This window comes from Marmota monax, unplaced genomic scaffold (genome assembly GCF_021218885.2).
Source record: "Marmota monax isolate L192 unplaced genomic scaffold, Marmota_monax_Labrador192_F-V1.1 WCK01_AAM20220418_F8-fsc00181, whole genome shotgun sequence".
Taxonomy (NCBI): Eukaryota; Metazoa; Chordata; class Mammalia; order Rodentia; family Sciuridae; genus Marmota; species Marmota monax.
The window spans coordinates 2,300,580-2,317,265 of record NW_026694276.1 but is presented as its reverse complement, the minus strand read 5'-3'; the positions used below and the strand labels follow the sequence as shown (position 1 = coordinate 2,317,265).

General features: G+C 37.5%; 1 protein-coding gene across 1 annotated transcript in view; it reads left to right on the top strand.

The window, feature by feature from the left end:
- The window catches only part of Stxbp3 (syntaxin binding protein 3), a 68,609-nt gene extending 62,736 nt beyond the window's left edge, over nucleotides 1–5,873 (top strand). The window contains exons 18-19 of the mRNA XM_046467162.2: nucleotides 3,690–3,841; nucleotides 5,448–5,873. Of these exons, the coding sequence (XP_046323118.1) occupies nucleotides 3,690–3,841; nucleotides 5,448–5,542 (247 nt within the window). The 3' untranslated portion in view covers nucleotides 5,543–5,873. The remainder of the gene's footprint in view (nucleotides 1–3,689; nucleotides 3,842–5,447) is intronic.
- Nucleotides 5,874–16,686: the final 10,813 nt, after the last annotated feature.

Sequence of the window (16,686 nt, the reverse complement as noted above, 5' to 3'; positions counted from 1 at the left end):
ACATTTTTTTTTCCTCCAGTACTAAGGATTGAACCCAGGAGTTCTTCGCCACTCATCACCAGCCGTTTTTATTTTTTAAGACAGAGACAAGCTGTCCTTAAACTAATAATTCTCTTGCCTTAGCCTTATAAGTAGCTGGGATTGTAGGTGCCTAGCTCATATACTTTGTTTAAGTTTACCTTATATCTTTTTTACCCCTCATATAAATGCCCAGCATTATTTTTTATTCAGTTCTATTTGAATGTTAACCAGTTACTTGCTCAGTGCTTTCTTGCATCCTCAGTTGTCTTCTTTCCAAACTATTTCCTGTTAGTTGTTTCAGTGGAGGTCTGTTAGTGGTAGAGTATTCATGGTTTTATTTGTCTGGAAATATTTTCATTTGGCCTTGTTCTTACATGGCAGCCTTAGATGGCTATGAATATTTAGGTGCACAGTTCTGTTTACCCAACACTTGTAGATAATATTTTGCTGTTTTAGGTCTTGAGATAGTTGTGAAGGAGGGTGTGTTTTCTCTCAGCCTTGTTACACTATTGTGGGTAATTTGCCTTTTCCTGATTGTTTTTTGTCTTTGGTATCCTATACGTGCCCTATACTAAGTCTATCTAAAGATTTATTTTTCTTTCCTTATATTTGTTTTCCTGAATTTGGGGATTCACATCTTTCATAAATGCTTCCAGTATTGCCATTTCTTTAGTCTTGGTTTTGTTTGAACTCCTCATTCTATCTAAATATCTCTTAATTTATTTCTGTGTTTCATTCTGGAAATTGTTCTTTGAATTTAGTTTTCTTTCAAATTTAGTTTTCAGGTCTTTAGTTATCTCTTAAATTTGTGCCTAATCTATTTAAACCATCTCTACAGTTTATTTTTTTGTTTTAGAAGTTCTTATTAATTTTTCAAATATACTTGTCACATAATTATTGTGAGCAGTATTATCTTCTTTTCTTTTGCTTTCTTAACTATTCCTCTCCCTTGAAAAATTTCTTAAGTCAGCCTTATTGTGTGTTGAGAGCTAAGAGTGTGTCTTGTTCCAATTTTCATTTTTCAAATCCAACTACCGATTTTTTTCCCTTAATTTACTACCATCATTCTTGCCAAAGGCTAGGCAAAAAACATTATTAAAAGTTTACTGTGGGATCCCATATTCCAGGGCCTTACAGGTCATCTGGAACAGTGACCCCCAAAGTGGTCTATTGGTTATTTATATTTATATATATATTTTTTTAAATATTTATTTTTTAGTTTTAGGTGGAAACAATATATTTATTTTTTTTTTTATGTGGTGTTGAGGATTGAACCCAGCGCCCCATGCATGCTAGGCTACCTCCAAAAGGAGAAATTAAGCTTTTTGTTAATATATACTAGTATACACATATAATTTATGAGTTAATGTTTATAAATGTATGTAAATGTTTATTTTTGAAATATGTACCTTTCAAATAGAAGCTCAGAATTTTTCTTTTCCATATTTTTTATTGGTGCATTGTAGTTGTACATAATAATGGAATTTTTTGGTTACATATTCGTACATGTACACAATATAACAGTATAATTAGAAGCTCATTTTTTCATTTTAATTTTTTTATATACATGACAGGATAGTATATTTTGACATATTATACATGCGTGGAATATAACTTAGTCTAATTAGGATCCCATTCTTGTAGTTTTACATGACGTGGAGTTTCACTGGTCATGTATTCCTATATGAACACAGGAAAGTTATGTCAGATTCATTCTACTCTCTTTCCTAGTCCCATCCCCACTTTCTTCCCTTCATTCCCCTTTGTCTAATCTACTGAACATCTATTCTTCCCTCCTTCCCGCTTGTTGTGTGTAAGAATCTGCATATCAGAGAGAACTTTGGCCTTTGATTTTTTGGGATTGCACCCAAGGGCAGGCAACCACTGAGCCACATCCCCAGCCCTATTTTGTGTTTTATTTAGAGACAGGGTCTCACAGAGTTGCTTAGGGCCTCACTAAGTTGCTAAGGCTGACTTTGAACTTGCTTTCCTCCTGCCTCAGCCTCCCGAGCCACCGTGCCCTATGGGACTGCTTATTTCACTTAGCACAATAGTTTCCATTAAGTGGCAAAGAGTCATAAAGTCATTCTTCTTTATGGCTGAATGATACTACATCATGTATATACCACATTTTCTTTATCCATTCATCTGTTGAAGGGCATGTAGGTTGGTTTCATAGCTTAGCTATTGTGAATTGAGCTGCTATAAATATTGATGTGATTGTGTCACTGTAGTATGCTGATTTAAGTCCTTTGGGTATATACTGAGGAGTGGGATAATTGGGTCAAATGATGGTTTTATTCCAAGCTTTCCAGAGTGGTTGCACCAACTTGGAGTTCTACCAGCAATGTATAAGTGTACCTTTTTCCCCACATTCTTGTATTCTTGATATTACTTGTATTCTTGATAATTGCCATTCTAACTGGGGTGAAATGGAATCTCAGTGTAGTTTTAATTTGCATTTCTCTAATTATTAGAGATGTTGAACATACTGTTGACCATTCATATTTCTTCTTCAGTGAAGTACATGTTCCAGTTCCTTTGCCCATTTATTGATTAGCTTATTTGGTTTTTTGTTTAATTTTTTGTAGAAGCTCAAAATTTTTACCAGTAGAAGATGTAAACAAAAAAATTAGTTCTTATACTCTAGAGCAGTCCTATCCACTAGAACTTTCTGCAGTGTTGGGAATGTTCTCTGTTTCACTGTCTAGCATAATAGTCACTAGCCATAGTGGATTTGGGTTACTTGATATGAGTGAGTGAGGAACTGAATTTTTTATGCTGTTTAATTTTTCATTAATCTCTTTGTGGTTAGTGGCTACTATACTGAACAGTGCAGATCTAGAAAAATCTGGGAGAAGAAATGACCAAAATAAGAGTTATTATTTATTCACTGCTTACTCAGTACCTGATTATATACTTCCTGTGTCCTATACAATACTTCATTTAGTTCTTAAGCAAATTTCAGGGTTTAAAGAGAGGCTTAGAAATTTGCTGAATATAATAGCTAGTCAAAAATAAACAAAATAAGGATAGAAACCTGTGCCTAACTTTACAACCCAGCCTCCTACCATCATATTTGCTGAATTCCAGGAATATATCAGCTCCAAATCCGTATGTGCCCCACTTCCCTTTCATATCTTCAAAACCTTACTGTTTCAATGCCAGTTACCAGTTTTTCTTTTTAATTTCAGTAAGCTGCAGACTTTTCAGGTACATTATTTCTTCGTATCAAATAAATACGGGAGGATGTTAGTTCTACTTTAAGGTTAAAATGCTAAGCTAGACAGGACTATCCTAGCTAACTCTGGGTGCTCTAGTCATACTGTAGTTAGGTCATTTCCTTAAAATTAATATATTTGGGTCAGGCAAGATATATGCCTATAATCCCAGCAACCCAGGAGGCCAAAGCAGGAGAATCTTAAGTTTGAAACCATTCCAGGCAACTTAGTGAGACCCTGTCCCCAAAATTAAAAAGGCTGGATAGGTGGCTCAGTGTTAGAGTGCTCCTGGGATCAAGCTCCAGTACTGCAAAAATAAGTAAATATTTTAAAAATCAATATAATTGGTATCACAGTTGAATTTGATTAAATTGGGCTTTTTAAAAGTCTTTAAAGTATAGGTTTGGAAATGTTTTTAACATGTTCACTTTTTCCTTTACTTTTAAGTGCTCGCCAGAAACCTAGAACCAATTATTTAGAACTGGACCGAAAAAATGGATCAAAGCTGATTATTTTTGTAATTGGAGGAATTACATATTCTGAAATGCGTTGTGCTTATGAAGTTTCTCAGGCACATAAATCCTGTGAAGTTATTATTGGTAAGATTTTTGTTTCCCTTTTTTTGTATTTTAAAACAAATACTATATACAAAAATGAATATGCAAAATTGTGTCAGTTTTCATCAATTAAGACTACATTGATGGGCTGGGGATGTGGCTCAAGTGGTAGCGCACTCGCCTGGCACGCACGAGGCACTGGGTTCAATCCTCAGCACCACATAAAAATAAAATAAAGATGCTGTGTCCACCAAAAACTAAAAAATAAATATTAAAAAGTCTCTGTCTCTCTCTCTTTCTCTCTTTCTCTCTCTCTCTTTAAAAAAAGACTAAATTGATGAATGCAAAAATAAATTTTCAACCATAAAATGTGTTTTATATGATTTGATATTTTTGATTATTTTATTTTGTTTATAGGCTTGGGGATTGAACTCAGACATCTCATGCATGCTGGGCAAGCACTCCAGTGAGCAACATCCCCACTTCTTTTACTTTGAGACAGTGTCTTGCTAAGTAGCCCAGGTTGGACTTCAATTTGTGATCCTCCTGCCTCGGCCCCTGAAGTAGCTGAGGAATTACATATTCTGAAATGCATTGTGCTTATGAAGTAGCTGGTCTTACAGGCTTGCACCACTGTGCCCAGCTTTATAATTTTATTTTTAAATATTCTGATTTGGGGGAAATAACCTTGTTCCTTTAAAATATTATATCCTATGATTCTGTTTGCTCTGATCACTAAGTAATTTTGGACACATAAATACATGTTTACTTCAGAAATATTAACAAATTTTTGTGGACATGAATGTGACATTTTGTGGACATTAATGCCACATAGGTAAGGCCTATGAGGAATTCAGTTTAAAGAATTTCAGTTAAGCTGGGTGTGATGGTGCATGCCTATAATCCCAGCAACTCAACTAAAAGTTGCTAAGACAGGAGGATCTCAAGTTCAAAGCGAGCCTCAAACTTTGTGAGGCCCTAAGCAACTTAGCAAAACCCTGTCTCAAAATAAAATGTAAAAAGGGCTGGAGATGTGGCTCAGTGGTTAAGTGTCCTTGGGTTCAATCCCTGATACCAAAAAAAAAAAAAGAACTTCAGTCAAAGCCACTGATGGGTAAACTCTCCTGACCTGTGGAGGTTCAGGATTTATATGTCAGTATTGCTTAGACGTTCTGTTACTAAATGACAACTATTGGGGTTCTGTTATGAGAATAGAGAAAAATTCTCAGTTTTGCTCTTTAATATGTGGTACAGGGTCTAGGGTTGTGGCTCAGCGGTAGAGCACCCACCTTGCACATGTGGGGGCCCTGGGTTCGATCCTCAGCACCACATAAAAATAAATAAAACAAAATGGATGTATTGTGCCCATCTACAACTAAAAAAATTTTTAAAAATGTGGTACAAAGTAGACAGAACACTAGGAATTGGCTGTGTTTCTGATGGATTACTGAGCATGTTCAGAGACAAGGAACAATTGAACTAGAGCAATATAGGCATATTTCAGGAAGATGTCTATAGAAATGTTGTTAATTTGCCCCAAAGCTATTGCACTTTGCGTATTTGAAGGATAAGACAAAATATTAAGCCAAGGAAAATCAATTTAATTGCTGGCCTCTGAAAATTTATCTTTTCTCTTTTCTTCTATCAGGTTCTACACATATTTTAACACCCAAAAAACTGTTGGATGATATAAAGATGCTGAATAAACCCAAGGATAAAGTCTCCTTTACTAAAGAAGAGTAGCTTCAGGGGAAGTGGTTTAGAGGTTTTTTAATTAATATGTTCAATTAAAAAAAGAAAATGTTACTATCATGTAATTTAAACAATATAAATATTTTATGGAACAATGACTTTCAAATACATTTCTTAAAGGACTGTTTATGATTATGTATTGTTGGATTTGCCACCTTTAATAATTTAAATATTGTTGCTGCTTTATAGGTGATAAGATATTAAAATGCTTTCTAAACTTTTGTTTTAACCTCTGGAACAGAATTTCTTAAAGTTATGGGTAATTTTTTCACAGCCCCTTGTGTATATATATTAATCATGTATTAAATACTTATCTATCTTATGCTGAAGTATAGTTTTTTTTTTTGGAAAAATGATTTTTAAATGAAGATATAAAAGTAAAAACTGTAAATGTGTATGTATGATAGAATTATTTCCTATTAATGTAGTTTTTCTTTCAACTGAAATTCACAGTTTTATTTGTAAAATAATTGAGTCACTGAGTGATTTCATAGTGTACTGTCTTGCTAGATACTTCTAAAAAACACAATTTTATGTAATTTTTAAATGATGTATGTTTAAACTAGAAAACCAAAAATAATCATGAATATTCTGAGAGAAAATAAAATATTTATATTTATATTTACAAAAATTATGGGTTTTTTTCCTAAGAAGGGGAAAGTTGGAAAGTTTAAAAATTCTAAATTACAATTACAAAAAGAAAAAGAAGGTACCATAAAATCCTACCAAGATAACTCCTAATGACCTTTTTAAAAAACGATGTGATAACTGCATAAGGTTACATCACATAAGAATGTTTGCAAATGTGTTTGTGTTATTCAAAGGTAACGTCTTCATTTTAAATATCTCCTTTTACTTGACCTAAGAGTGTTCTGTCATTTGATGGACCATAATTTTATGTAGTACTCATGTTCAGAGTTTTGCTCTTAGAAATAAAGCTTTTAAACGAAGCATTACTCTGTGTGTGTGTGTGTGTGTGTGTGTGTGTGTTGCTGAGTTTTGAACCCAGGACCTCACACATGCTAAGCAAGTGTTTTATCACTGCTACACCCATAGCCCTATTTTTTCATTTTTATGCAGATAGATCCATTTGTTTTCCTTTTTGGTTTCAGAATTTCATATTCTTATTCTAAGATAATAAACTCACTCATGGTTACTTCTAGAACATTTTGATAGATTCATGTTTTTTTATAAATAATTTTCATCTATCTGAAATTTATTTTAATATAAGAATATATGTTAGGTATTGTCTCTTGGCATTTGGTATTAGGTCCCATACCTCCCACCAATGTGAAGCTTTGCAGACTTGTAGGTTCTGAAAAGTTTAGATTCTATCAATAATATACATTTGGTCAAGATTTGGAAGATAGAAAGGAGGTAGAGGCCATCTTCTTCTGTGGCTGTGCAAGTGTAGACAGTTGTTTGTAGCAACCAGATTCCAGGTTAGTGTCTTGTCACCTGCTTCCTAGGTAAGAGGTAATGCTGTTGGTGGTGGCAGCAGCATTAGCTTTCTGAGTCACAGATGGTAGTATGACCTTGAGTCTCCAGTTTCTGCTCCTGCAACTTTTTTAGCAATTTAGTAAAAACCCAATTCTATTAAATCCCTTTCTACTTGAAGTATCTAGAGGGGTTTATTTCCTGCACAGAACCCTCACTCATGCAGAATTTAACACAGATCCAACTTTATTCCTTTCTAGGCAGATGTTGTACCACATTTTATTGGGTAATCTCTCTTTCCTCAACTAATCTGAAATACCATCTTTATCATAGAATAAATCTATTTCTGGATTTGTCTAAATTGACGTGTAGTTTGTGTTTCTTTTTCCCTATTTCAACATATTGTATGTTTTTTGTTGTTTTGTTTTGCTTTACTTTTTTTGTGTTGCTGGAGATTGAACCCCAAATCCAAGGCTTTGCACGTGCTAGGCAAATGGTCAACCATTGAGCTATATCTCCAGCCTTCATGATATGTTTTAATACGTAGTGGTAGTAATCCTTAATATTTAAAAAAAAAAAAATTCTGTTCTTCTAGATGAATGTTAAATATCATTTTGTTGAGTTCCCCAAAATGTTATTTTGATATTTTCATTAAATTCATAGATTAACTTAGGAAAAATTGAAATCTTTGTTATATTTTAACTTTGATACAAATAATGTGGATGTTAGGACTGAGAATGTAGCTCAGAGCAAGGCATGCCTAGCATGTGCAAGGCCTGGGTTTAATCCCCAGCATTGCAAAAAAAAAAAAAAAAGTAGAATGTCTTTAAATCTTTTTTTTTCTTCCATTTTTTAACATTGGTGCATTACAGTTGTACATAAAGGTGGGATTCATTGTTATATATTCATATATAGGCACAATATTTTTGTCTAAATCTTTAAAAAAATCAAAATTTTTCTTTATATAGGTACTGCACATAGTCTTATCTTTTTTGGTTCCATTGTGGGTTGGATCTTCTATTCTTTTTAAATAGGTTTTTAATATATAGAAATTTTTATTTATTTTTAAGTTTTAGAAAATTTTTTTGATATATTATTTTCCTAATTTGCTATTTAAGTACTGATAATAAAATAATATGTAAATGTTTACTTAGTGTTTTCTATATTCCAAACACTGTTGTTGTTGTTTTTAAAATTCTTATACAGTTCTAATATTTTTTCCTATTTCCATTTTTTTTTTTTTTTTGATACTGGGGCTTGCACTTACGGACATTCAACCACTACTACTGAGCTACAACTCCAGCCCATCATCTCCATTTTTAATTTGACAAAACTGAGGCACCAAGAGAGTTATGTAACTTGACAATAGATGTGAATATAGAGAGGAAAGTCTTGGCATTAATAAACAGCCCTTTTCTTTCAATGTCTGTAATAAGAATAGTACTTTTCCAGTGAGAGAATTATTTCTGACATTTTCATTTTACCTGAGAGTCTTGAATGCCTTGGTTACTCTCTGCCCAGAGTTGGAATCTGTGTGGAATATTTAGACTAACCTAATGGCCAGTGACAAATGGAATTGAAAATGTGATGCCAGCAAATACTGGCCTGTTTATATATACTTAAGTGTAGAATTAGAGAGATACTTTAATGATCTCATAAGCTCTTAATATTTAAGTTGACTTTTTTCCCCAGAGTATTAGCAATGATGGGTTCTGATATCAAGTCCATGAAAAAGACTTTTGTTACTGCAACTAACGGAAATTATTTATGCACTATCTCTTAATGCCATAATTTTTTATTATTTATTTATTTTTAACATGAGCTCTCTTTTATACTTACTTCCTGTTGAAATTCACTTGGTAGTTTTGCTTCCTGTTGAAATTCATTTGGTTTATAAAATACAGTGAATTCACATTGTTCATACATATTGGCAAAAAACAAATAAGAAAAATATCTTCAGTAATTCTGTTCTTAGGCCCTTGGCATCTACTGCCCCAGGATCAAAGAAGTAATTCACAAGGGCACAAAATTCTTGGATTTGAGCCCTAGAGGAGTTAATTCTAGCAGTTTATTGTATAAGATGCAATGCCTCCATAATTCAGTTCTGCACTAGATATTTTGTAACCTTTGTTGAGTCCTGTCAGGATATAAGGATTTCTTCTAAAACTGAAGGAGCAAAAAATGCCTTCCTCTTACAACAAAATTACTACCAAAATAATTGTGATTTTAAACATAAATATATATTCATAAGTATATATTCATATTTAGTGTAAATTAGGTCTATTTTATATAATTCATTAACAAGATTACAATAGAAAGGAATAACAGAAAGGTGAGTTTTCTTTTGCATGGTTTAATTATTAACTAAAGTAGATGGCCCTAACTTTTTCCTAGAAAAACTTTCTACAGATAATCTCTCCCTCTTGGCAGCCCAACAGGCAGAACACTGCTTACTCCGTGGAGTAAGTGCACAATGAAGACTGCCAGCTGTTTATATACAGCACCACTGCCCTTAGGCAATCCTGAGCCCCTTGGCTCACAGCAATAGGGATACAATTTTACTTAACAAGCTGGTTTTTCTGCTTTATTACTGGAACAGAATTAGAAGAAAGGTCTGTAAGAACTGACACACACATGCATGAGAGGAGACAGCCAAGGTTACAGGATCAGTAAGTATAAAATTATCCTTATAAATCAAGGCCTGTAACTTTAACAGAACTCCTAAATGACATTGCCCTATTTCTTTATTTCTTGAATTAGCCACATTGCAGTGATTGCTGGTAATGATTCACAGTCATCAAAAAGCTGTAAAATGACATTTAGAATATGGTTTAATAGGCATAGATGAGCCATGTTTTTAAATAAAAATGATTACACTTGCAAGTTTCTATAAAGGTTGGTTTAAAGAATTAGGAATATTCATCAATGGTAGTTATTTCTAACCATAGTTCCATGGGTTTGTTTCGGTGTAACCATGAACTTTTAAAAATTGTGTATATGCACATATTTCTATGGGAGGGCAGAACATGGGGGAAGGAGAACTCCATATCTTTCATCAGATTCTCAGAGATGAACCCAAAAAAAGATAAAGGAGTAGCTGGATGCAGTGGCAAGCACCTGTAATCCCAGAGATCACAAATTTGAGGCCAATCTCAGCAATTTAGTGAGAACTTCAGCAAATTAGCAAGACCCTATTTGAAAAAAAAATAAAAAGAACTGGGATGTAGCTCAGTGCCCCTGGATTCAATTCCCGATACCCCCCCACACACACACACAAAACATTAAGGACTAATGAATCATCTAAGAACACTTCAACCAAACCAAATTTGGAGATAGTGTTTTATATACTAAGTATCACTATCAAGTTATGATTAAGTTTAATTATGTTATGAAGCTAGAAGTCTGTTAGAGCTACTAGAAAACGAAATTCCAAGAAATTGAATTTATATACATTGCCGGTGGGACTGCAAATTGGTGCAGCCAATATGGAAAGCAATATGGAGATTCCTTAGAAAACTTGGACCAGAACCACAATTTGACCCAGCTATCCCACTCTTTGGTCTATACCCAGAGGACTTAAAAACAGTGTACTGTAATGACACTCCCCCATCAATGTTTATAGCAGAACAATTCAAAATAGTCAAACTGTGGAACCAACCTAGATGCCTTTCAAGAGATGAATGGATGAAGACACTGTGATTGATATATGTATATATAATGAAATATTTTTTAGCAATAGAAGAATAAAATTATGGCATTTGCAGTAAATGGATGAAGTTAAGAATATCATGCTAAGTAAAGTAAGCCAATCCCAAAAAACCAAAGGTCGAATGTTTTCTGATAAGTGGATGCTAATCCATAATGGGTGGCAGGGCATGGGATGAGTGGAGGAATTTTGGATCAGCCAAAGTTCCCCATAAAACTGAGGAGGGGGGGGACATGGGATAGTAAAGATAGTGGAATGAGATGAACATCATTATGCTAGGTACATGTATGATTGCACAAATGGTGTGACCCTACTTTGGGTTTAACCAGAGAAGTGAAAAATTGTGTTCCTTTTGTGTACAATGAATTGAAGAATATTCTGCTGTCATGTATAACTGGTTAGGATAGATAGATAGATAGATAGATAGATAGAGATAGTTGTACATTCTGCTATCATGTATAACTGGTTAGGATGGATGGATGGGTAGATAGATAGATAGATAGATAATTGAGTTTAATGATCCAGTTGGCCCCCCACCTCCTTTTATGTGGCACTAGGGATTGAACCTAGGGCCTCACACATGTTAGGCAAACACTGAGCTACCTCTCCTGTCCTATTTTTGTTTTGAGACAAGTTCTCAAGAGTTTCCCAAGGCTGGCCTGGAATTTGAGATCCTCCTGCCTGAGCCTCTGGAGTAGGTGGGAATACAGGCATACTCCACTGCACCTGGCTAGAAGGGACTGCTTTATGGTGCCAGCTCATGTTGACTGGGCCCCTTCTGACTAGTTACTGTGAATCTTCTGGGGTATTTGTTTTTAAACTGAAAAAAGAGTTTTGTTTTTTTATGGGGCGGGGGGGCGGGTATGTGCTGGGGATTGAACCTGGGGTCACTTTACCACTGAGCTACATTCCCAGTCTTTTTTTATTTTTTATTTTGAGACAGGGTCTCACTAAATTGCTGAGGCTGGACTTGAACTTCCAGTCCTGCTGCCTCAGCCTTCAAGTCGCTGGGATTATAAGCATACATGTACCACCTTGCCCAACTAAACTATCGCATTTCGAAGTTTAGTCTGACTACATGGCATCTAGCAGGAGTGACTCCATTCTAGTTTGGTTTGGTCTACTACAGGAGCTTGAAACAAAAGGGAGCTATCACAAATTTTATGTAGTAGAATATATACAGCTTAAGCTCCCTTTTCTCTTTTACAATACTGCCTTAAGTCATTGCTGTCTTCTTATATTACCACAGCCAAAATTAAATTTAGCCACAAAGTCAGTTACTTTCCAGTTGGCCTTTTCATTATCTCTTCCATTGTATCCTAAACCAAGATCCAAGCCCCAAAGTTAAAAATAACCCATTGTCCAGCCTGCTAGACAAACAGCAACTGCCTTGGTTGGCACAAAACTTTAAAGTGGGAGTGCATTTAACTCCTTCCTCACTGCTGAACCAAATTCTAGGGGTTGGGAAACTTTTTGTTGAATGTTAAGAGTACATGAAAATTTTCCTATGTTCATAAATGAATACATGGCCAGTGTAACTCCACACCATTACAACCACAAGAATGGGAAATTATACTCCTATATATATAATATGTCAAAATACATTCTATTGTCATGTATAACTAAAAAGGACAAATTAAAAAATATAGAAAAAATTTTTAAAAAGAGTGTGTGGAGTTAGGAGACCTCCCAGGAATAATCTGCTGCTTTGTCATTAGGAGGTAATAAATCAACAGCTTGCTGTTGTTGGGTGCTGTGGTGCACACCTGCAATCCCAGCAGCTTGGGAGAGGCTGAGGCAGGAGGATTTCGAGTTCAAAGCCAGCCTCAGCTACTTAGCAAAGCTCTAAGCAGCTTAGGAAGACCCTGTCTCTAAATTAAAAAAAAAAAAAAAGCTGGGGGATGTGGCTCAGTGGTTGAGTGCCCCTGGGTCCAATCCCCAGTACCAAAAAAAAAAAAAAGCTTGCCATAGCATTGTGGGGAATGTTATCAAATGTACTTAATTCCTGGTATGCAGTTTTGATTATCTTTTTCTAAAATTTCATTAATCTAGGACTTTTTTTGATTATTGACTTCAAAAAATTCTTAAACAGTAACTTTAATTCATAATATAAGCATATTGTAAGAATATCATACAGCATAGTAAATAAAGAAAAAGTGAAAATTCCTCTTCTCCCAAAACTCCCAGTTTTATTTCCTAGAGTCACTTAAGAATTGTGTGCATCTTTCCAGCAAATAGATATATCCTGTAACAAAACATGCACAAATGTGGTCACACTAGATATACTGTTAGGTCACACTAGATATACTGTATATTTCTTCATTATCTGCCTTGCAGATAATCCACCTCTTTTCAGTGGCTGCATGTCGCGACCCCCTCGCCAGCAAGGAAGACACGACACAGGATTCTTCTTTCAGCGGTTTATTCAGGCCTTAACTCTAATCTTCTCTCAAGCGCTCTCTCCTCCACGCACCCACACATAGCCTAATAAAGCTTACTCAAGTCCAATCAAAAGCTGCCACGCGGTGTTTTCTCATAGGGTATTGAGGGACAGCGCGCCAACTCTCCCAAATAAGGAGTTGTTTACCAAGATCCACAACGGAGACCGGCGCCATCTTCTAATGGCGGCAACAGTCTACAAACACGGCTCACCACAGTTCCCCTTATTTCTTAAAAATTAATGCAGGCGAAAGTAGAGGTCCTATCCCACTGTGCAAACATGGCTGCAAAGTATGGCTCAGTCCCAAGGAGGCGCCTTCCCTAGATCTGACACCATATCAGCCGACGCCTTTTTTCGTGGGACGGGGCGTGGACGCCAAACCCGTATGCAATAGGACATGCTTCCCTTGAGGTCCGGAGATCGGATCACTCAAGTGCAGTGCCTTGCCTCACATCCTGCATCGTGATGACGGCAAAAAGGAAGGGGGATTTTACAAGTAGCCGGTCAGTGACTATGAGGTTGGAAGTGGCAACACCATCTCTCAGCCCCTGAGAAAGGTCCAAAGCATAAAGTGCAGCACCAGCATAGAAGCCCGCCTGCGTGCAATGGCAACAAGGCCTGCAGAGTGCATGGGCCTTCCATAACTGGGAAGGCAGGAAGAGGAGGGCATGCCAATCCCAGTGCAATGTCAAAGATAACTTGGGGTACAATGGCCAAAACCCAGGAAATTATTGCTTAAGTTGTGCAAGCCAAATTTGTGGAGAGAGACCATTCTCTAGGGCTGCAAAAGCCTGGACGATCATAGCCTTTTCTTGGCTATGACGAGCTCTTAGGCGACAGAAAAGCCACAGACAAAGGACAACCCCAAAACAACACATCGCTCCAAAAATGCCTACTCCCACCCATTCCTTAAAGAAAGAAAAAGCAGAAGACAGCCAATTCGTAAATTGGCCCAATGTCACAGGGTCCACACGAGTGTTGTTCAACATGGCAATTTGTGTCAGTTGGGTCTGGATCAACTTCTCTGCTTCCATGGACCAGTTTCCGGCCAGGTACTGTCCGATGATTTGAGAGGTATTTCTGGAATCATTAAATCTGAGAGATGTTATACATAGATGTGCACGATGATCAACACAACCCAAATGTACTAGGTCTGACAATTCCTCAATCTGAGCTTGGAGGAGATCCACCCTTTGATTAAGGGCCAAAATTCCTGATAAAATATGTTGATTGATTTTACTTTGAGACTCTAAAATGCTGGAAGTTTGTTGGATGACCTGATTAACCGTGGCCGCAGTCTGCACTTGACTAGCCATGGCCACTCCGGCAGTGACCGCTGCAGCAGCAGACACTGCGACCGCTGTCACAATAGCTGCCGTGATTCCAAAATCCCTACGGCTCCTGAGCACCTCAATAATAGGGAAGGAGTCCGGATCTGCAGTAACTGGAATCGGGACGAAAGTCGGGACCTTCATAACAACTGCCGTGCTCCAGGATCCATTCCAACACTCAGACAAGACACATGTACAATTAGAACAGTCAATCATATCCGATCCTGTAGTATTGGTATCATTGATCAAAAGGAACAGAAACGGAGAATGAAGGCAGACTGCTGCAGAGGGCAGTGTAGCATTGGACACCTGAGAATTGTATGAAATGTTTTTAAGCCTCCTACCATTATCAGTGTCCTGTACAGAGCCAGACACATTAAACAGCCAGCTCTGGACTCCTCTCAATTGAGCCAGAGCAGAGACATCGGCTGTGGCCCCCTTTTCATTGGAAATCAACCATTGAAACCAAGACCAACCTGTTCCTGTAGTGGAATTAGCCTTGGAAGAGTTATACAAATACCTTTTAAGAGAAGGGGAAAGAGAGAAACCCACAGCAACTTGGCGCTTCTCCCAAGAATGATCTTGACAAGGCATGAATGTCGGGGGGAAAGAATAGTACGGGGTACAATAAGGAGAGGCCTTAAAATAAGTGGCATTACTAGCGTTAGGAAAAGCCACCGGGAGTGACACCTGGGAAGTTATAGCCAAAGTGGTGATATTCATTTTGGTCGAATTTGTAGTCTCTCCTGAGCCCTCCTGTACCCCACTACTCACTTGGCTAAGCACCGCAGACAAGGTTCCCAGTGAGACCCTACTGTTCTGTAAGGGGTCCTCCCAATTGGTCAAATTGTTGTGCTGTAAGCGAATACAACGGGTTCTCAAGAAACTGAAGCAGAAAGTTCCCGTGATATTAACACGAGAAAGGTTGAAAACCTGTTCCCCGTCTCCTCTAGGGGAGATGGACACAATACCTTTTGGAGCTTCTACCATAACCTTTACTGTTCCTATTGTATCCGGATTAATAATTCCAGGGAAGATGTAAAGGCCTTGTAAAGTGGAAGAAGCACGCCCCACTAACAACCCTACAGTACCAGGTGGCAAAGGTCCTTTAAAGTCAGTTTCCACCAATTGGACTCCCATTTTTGGTGTTAATACGAGTCTGGAGGCGGAACAAAGGTCCAGTCCCGTGGCACCTGTAGTGGTTCTCCGCGATCCTTGGATGTCGTAGAGATGGCCATGTTTCGCTCTCCATGGCCCCATATATTTGCAGGCCCTGAGGTCGAGGGCCCTTCCGGCCGTTTTTTGGCACCTGTCTATCTGATATTGGCTGTCCATGGATATCCTTGACTGATCTGCATTCATTAGCCCAATGCTTACCCTTTTTGCAACGAGGACATAGTCCTGGCTGTCGAACAATTGAGGATGACCCTTTTTTGTCCTGTAACTGACCTGTTCGGGGACAATCACGCTTAAAATGTCCCTCCTGGCCACATCTAAAGCACTTTCCTGTATGAGGGGGTGGCTTTCGGGTTAGCTGGAGAACGGCAGCAGCCAACCCTGCATTAGTAAGTGGCCCACCTATTTCCCTACAGACTTTCATCCATGCCTCTATTCCTTTATTTTTATATGGGGTTATAGCTGCTTTGCATTCCTTAGTACATTGTTCAAAAACCAAGTTGTTTGATCAGGGTCCCCGAATATTTTCCCCGCTGCATCTACCATCCGAGCCACAAAGTCAGAAAAAGGCTCTGTAGGGCCTTGGATGATCTTAGTTAAATTACCAGATACTTCCCCTCTGTTAGGCAAGGACTTCCAGGCTCGGATGCAGATGTTGTTGATTTGCTCATATACTTCCGGTGGGTACCCTGTTTGTTGATTGGCAAATCTGCCCTGTCCCAAAAGCATGTCCTTATCCCAGGCAGGGCGTCCCGCCGCATGGTTTTGGGCCGCCTGCTCTACTGCCCCCTCTAACATAAATGCTCTCCAATCCAGATACTTTCCTGGAGAAACACAGGCGCGCACCAGGCTCGCCCAATCAGACGGAGTCATACAAAAACGAGAAAGACCCTCCACCTGGGTAAGTGTAAATGCAGCATCCACACCATAGGTTCGGACTGATTCAGCCAATGTCTTGACAATTTTAAAGTCAAGGGGTTCATGATATCGCCCCCGATTGGCATCTTGAAACACAGGGAATGCTAAACCCATGTCCGAATGAACC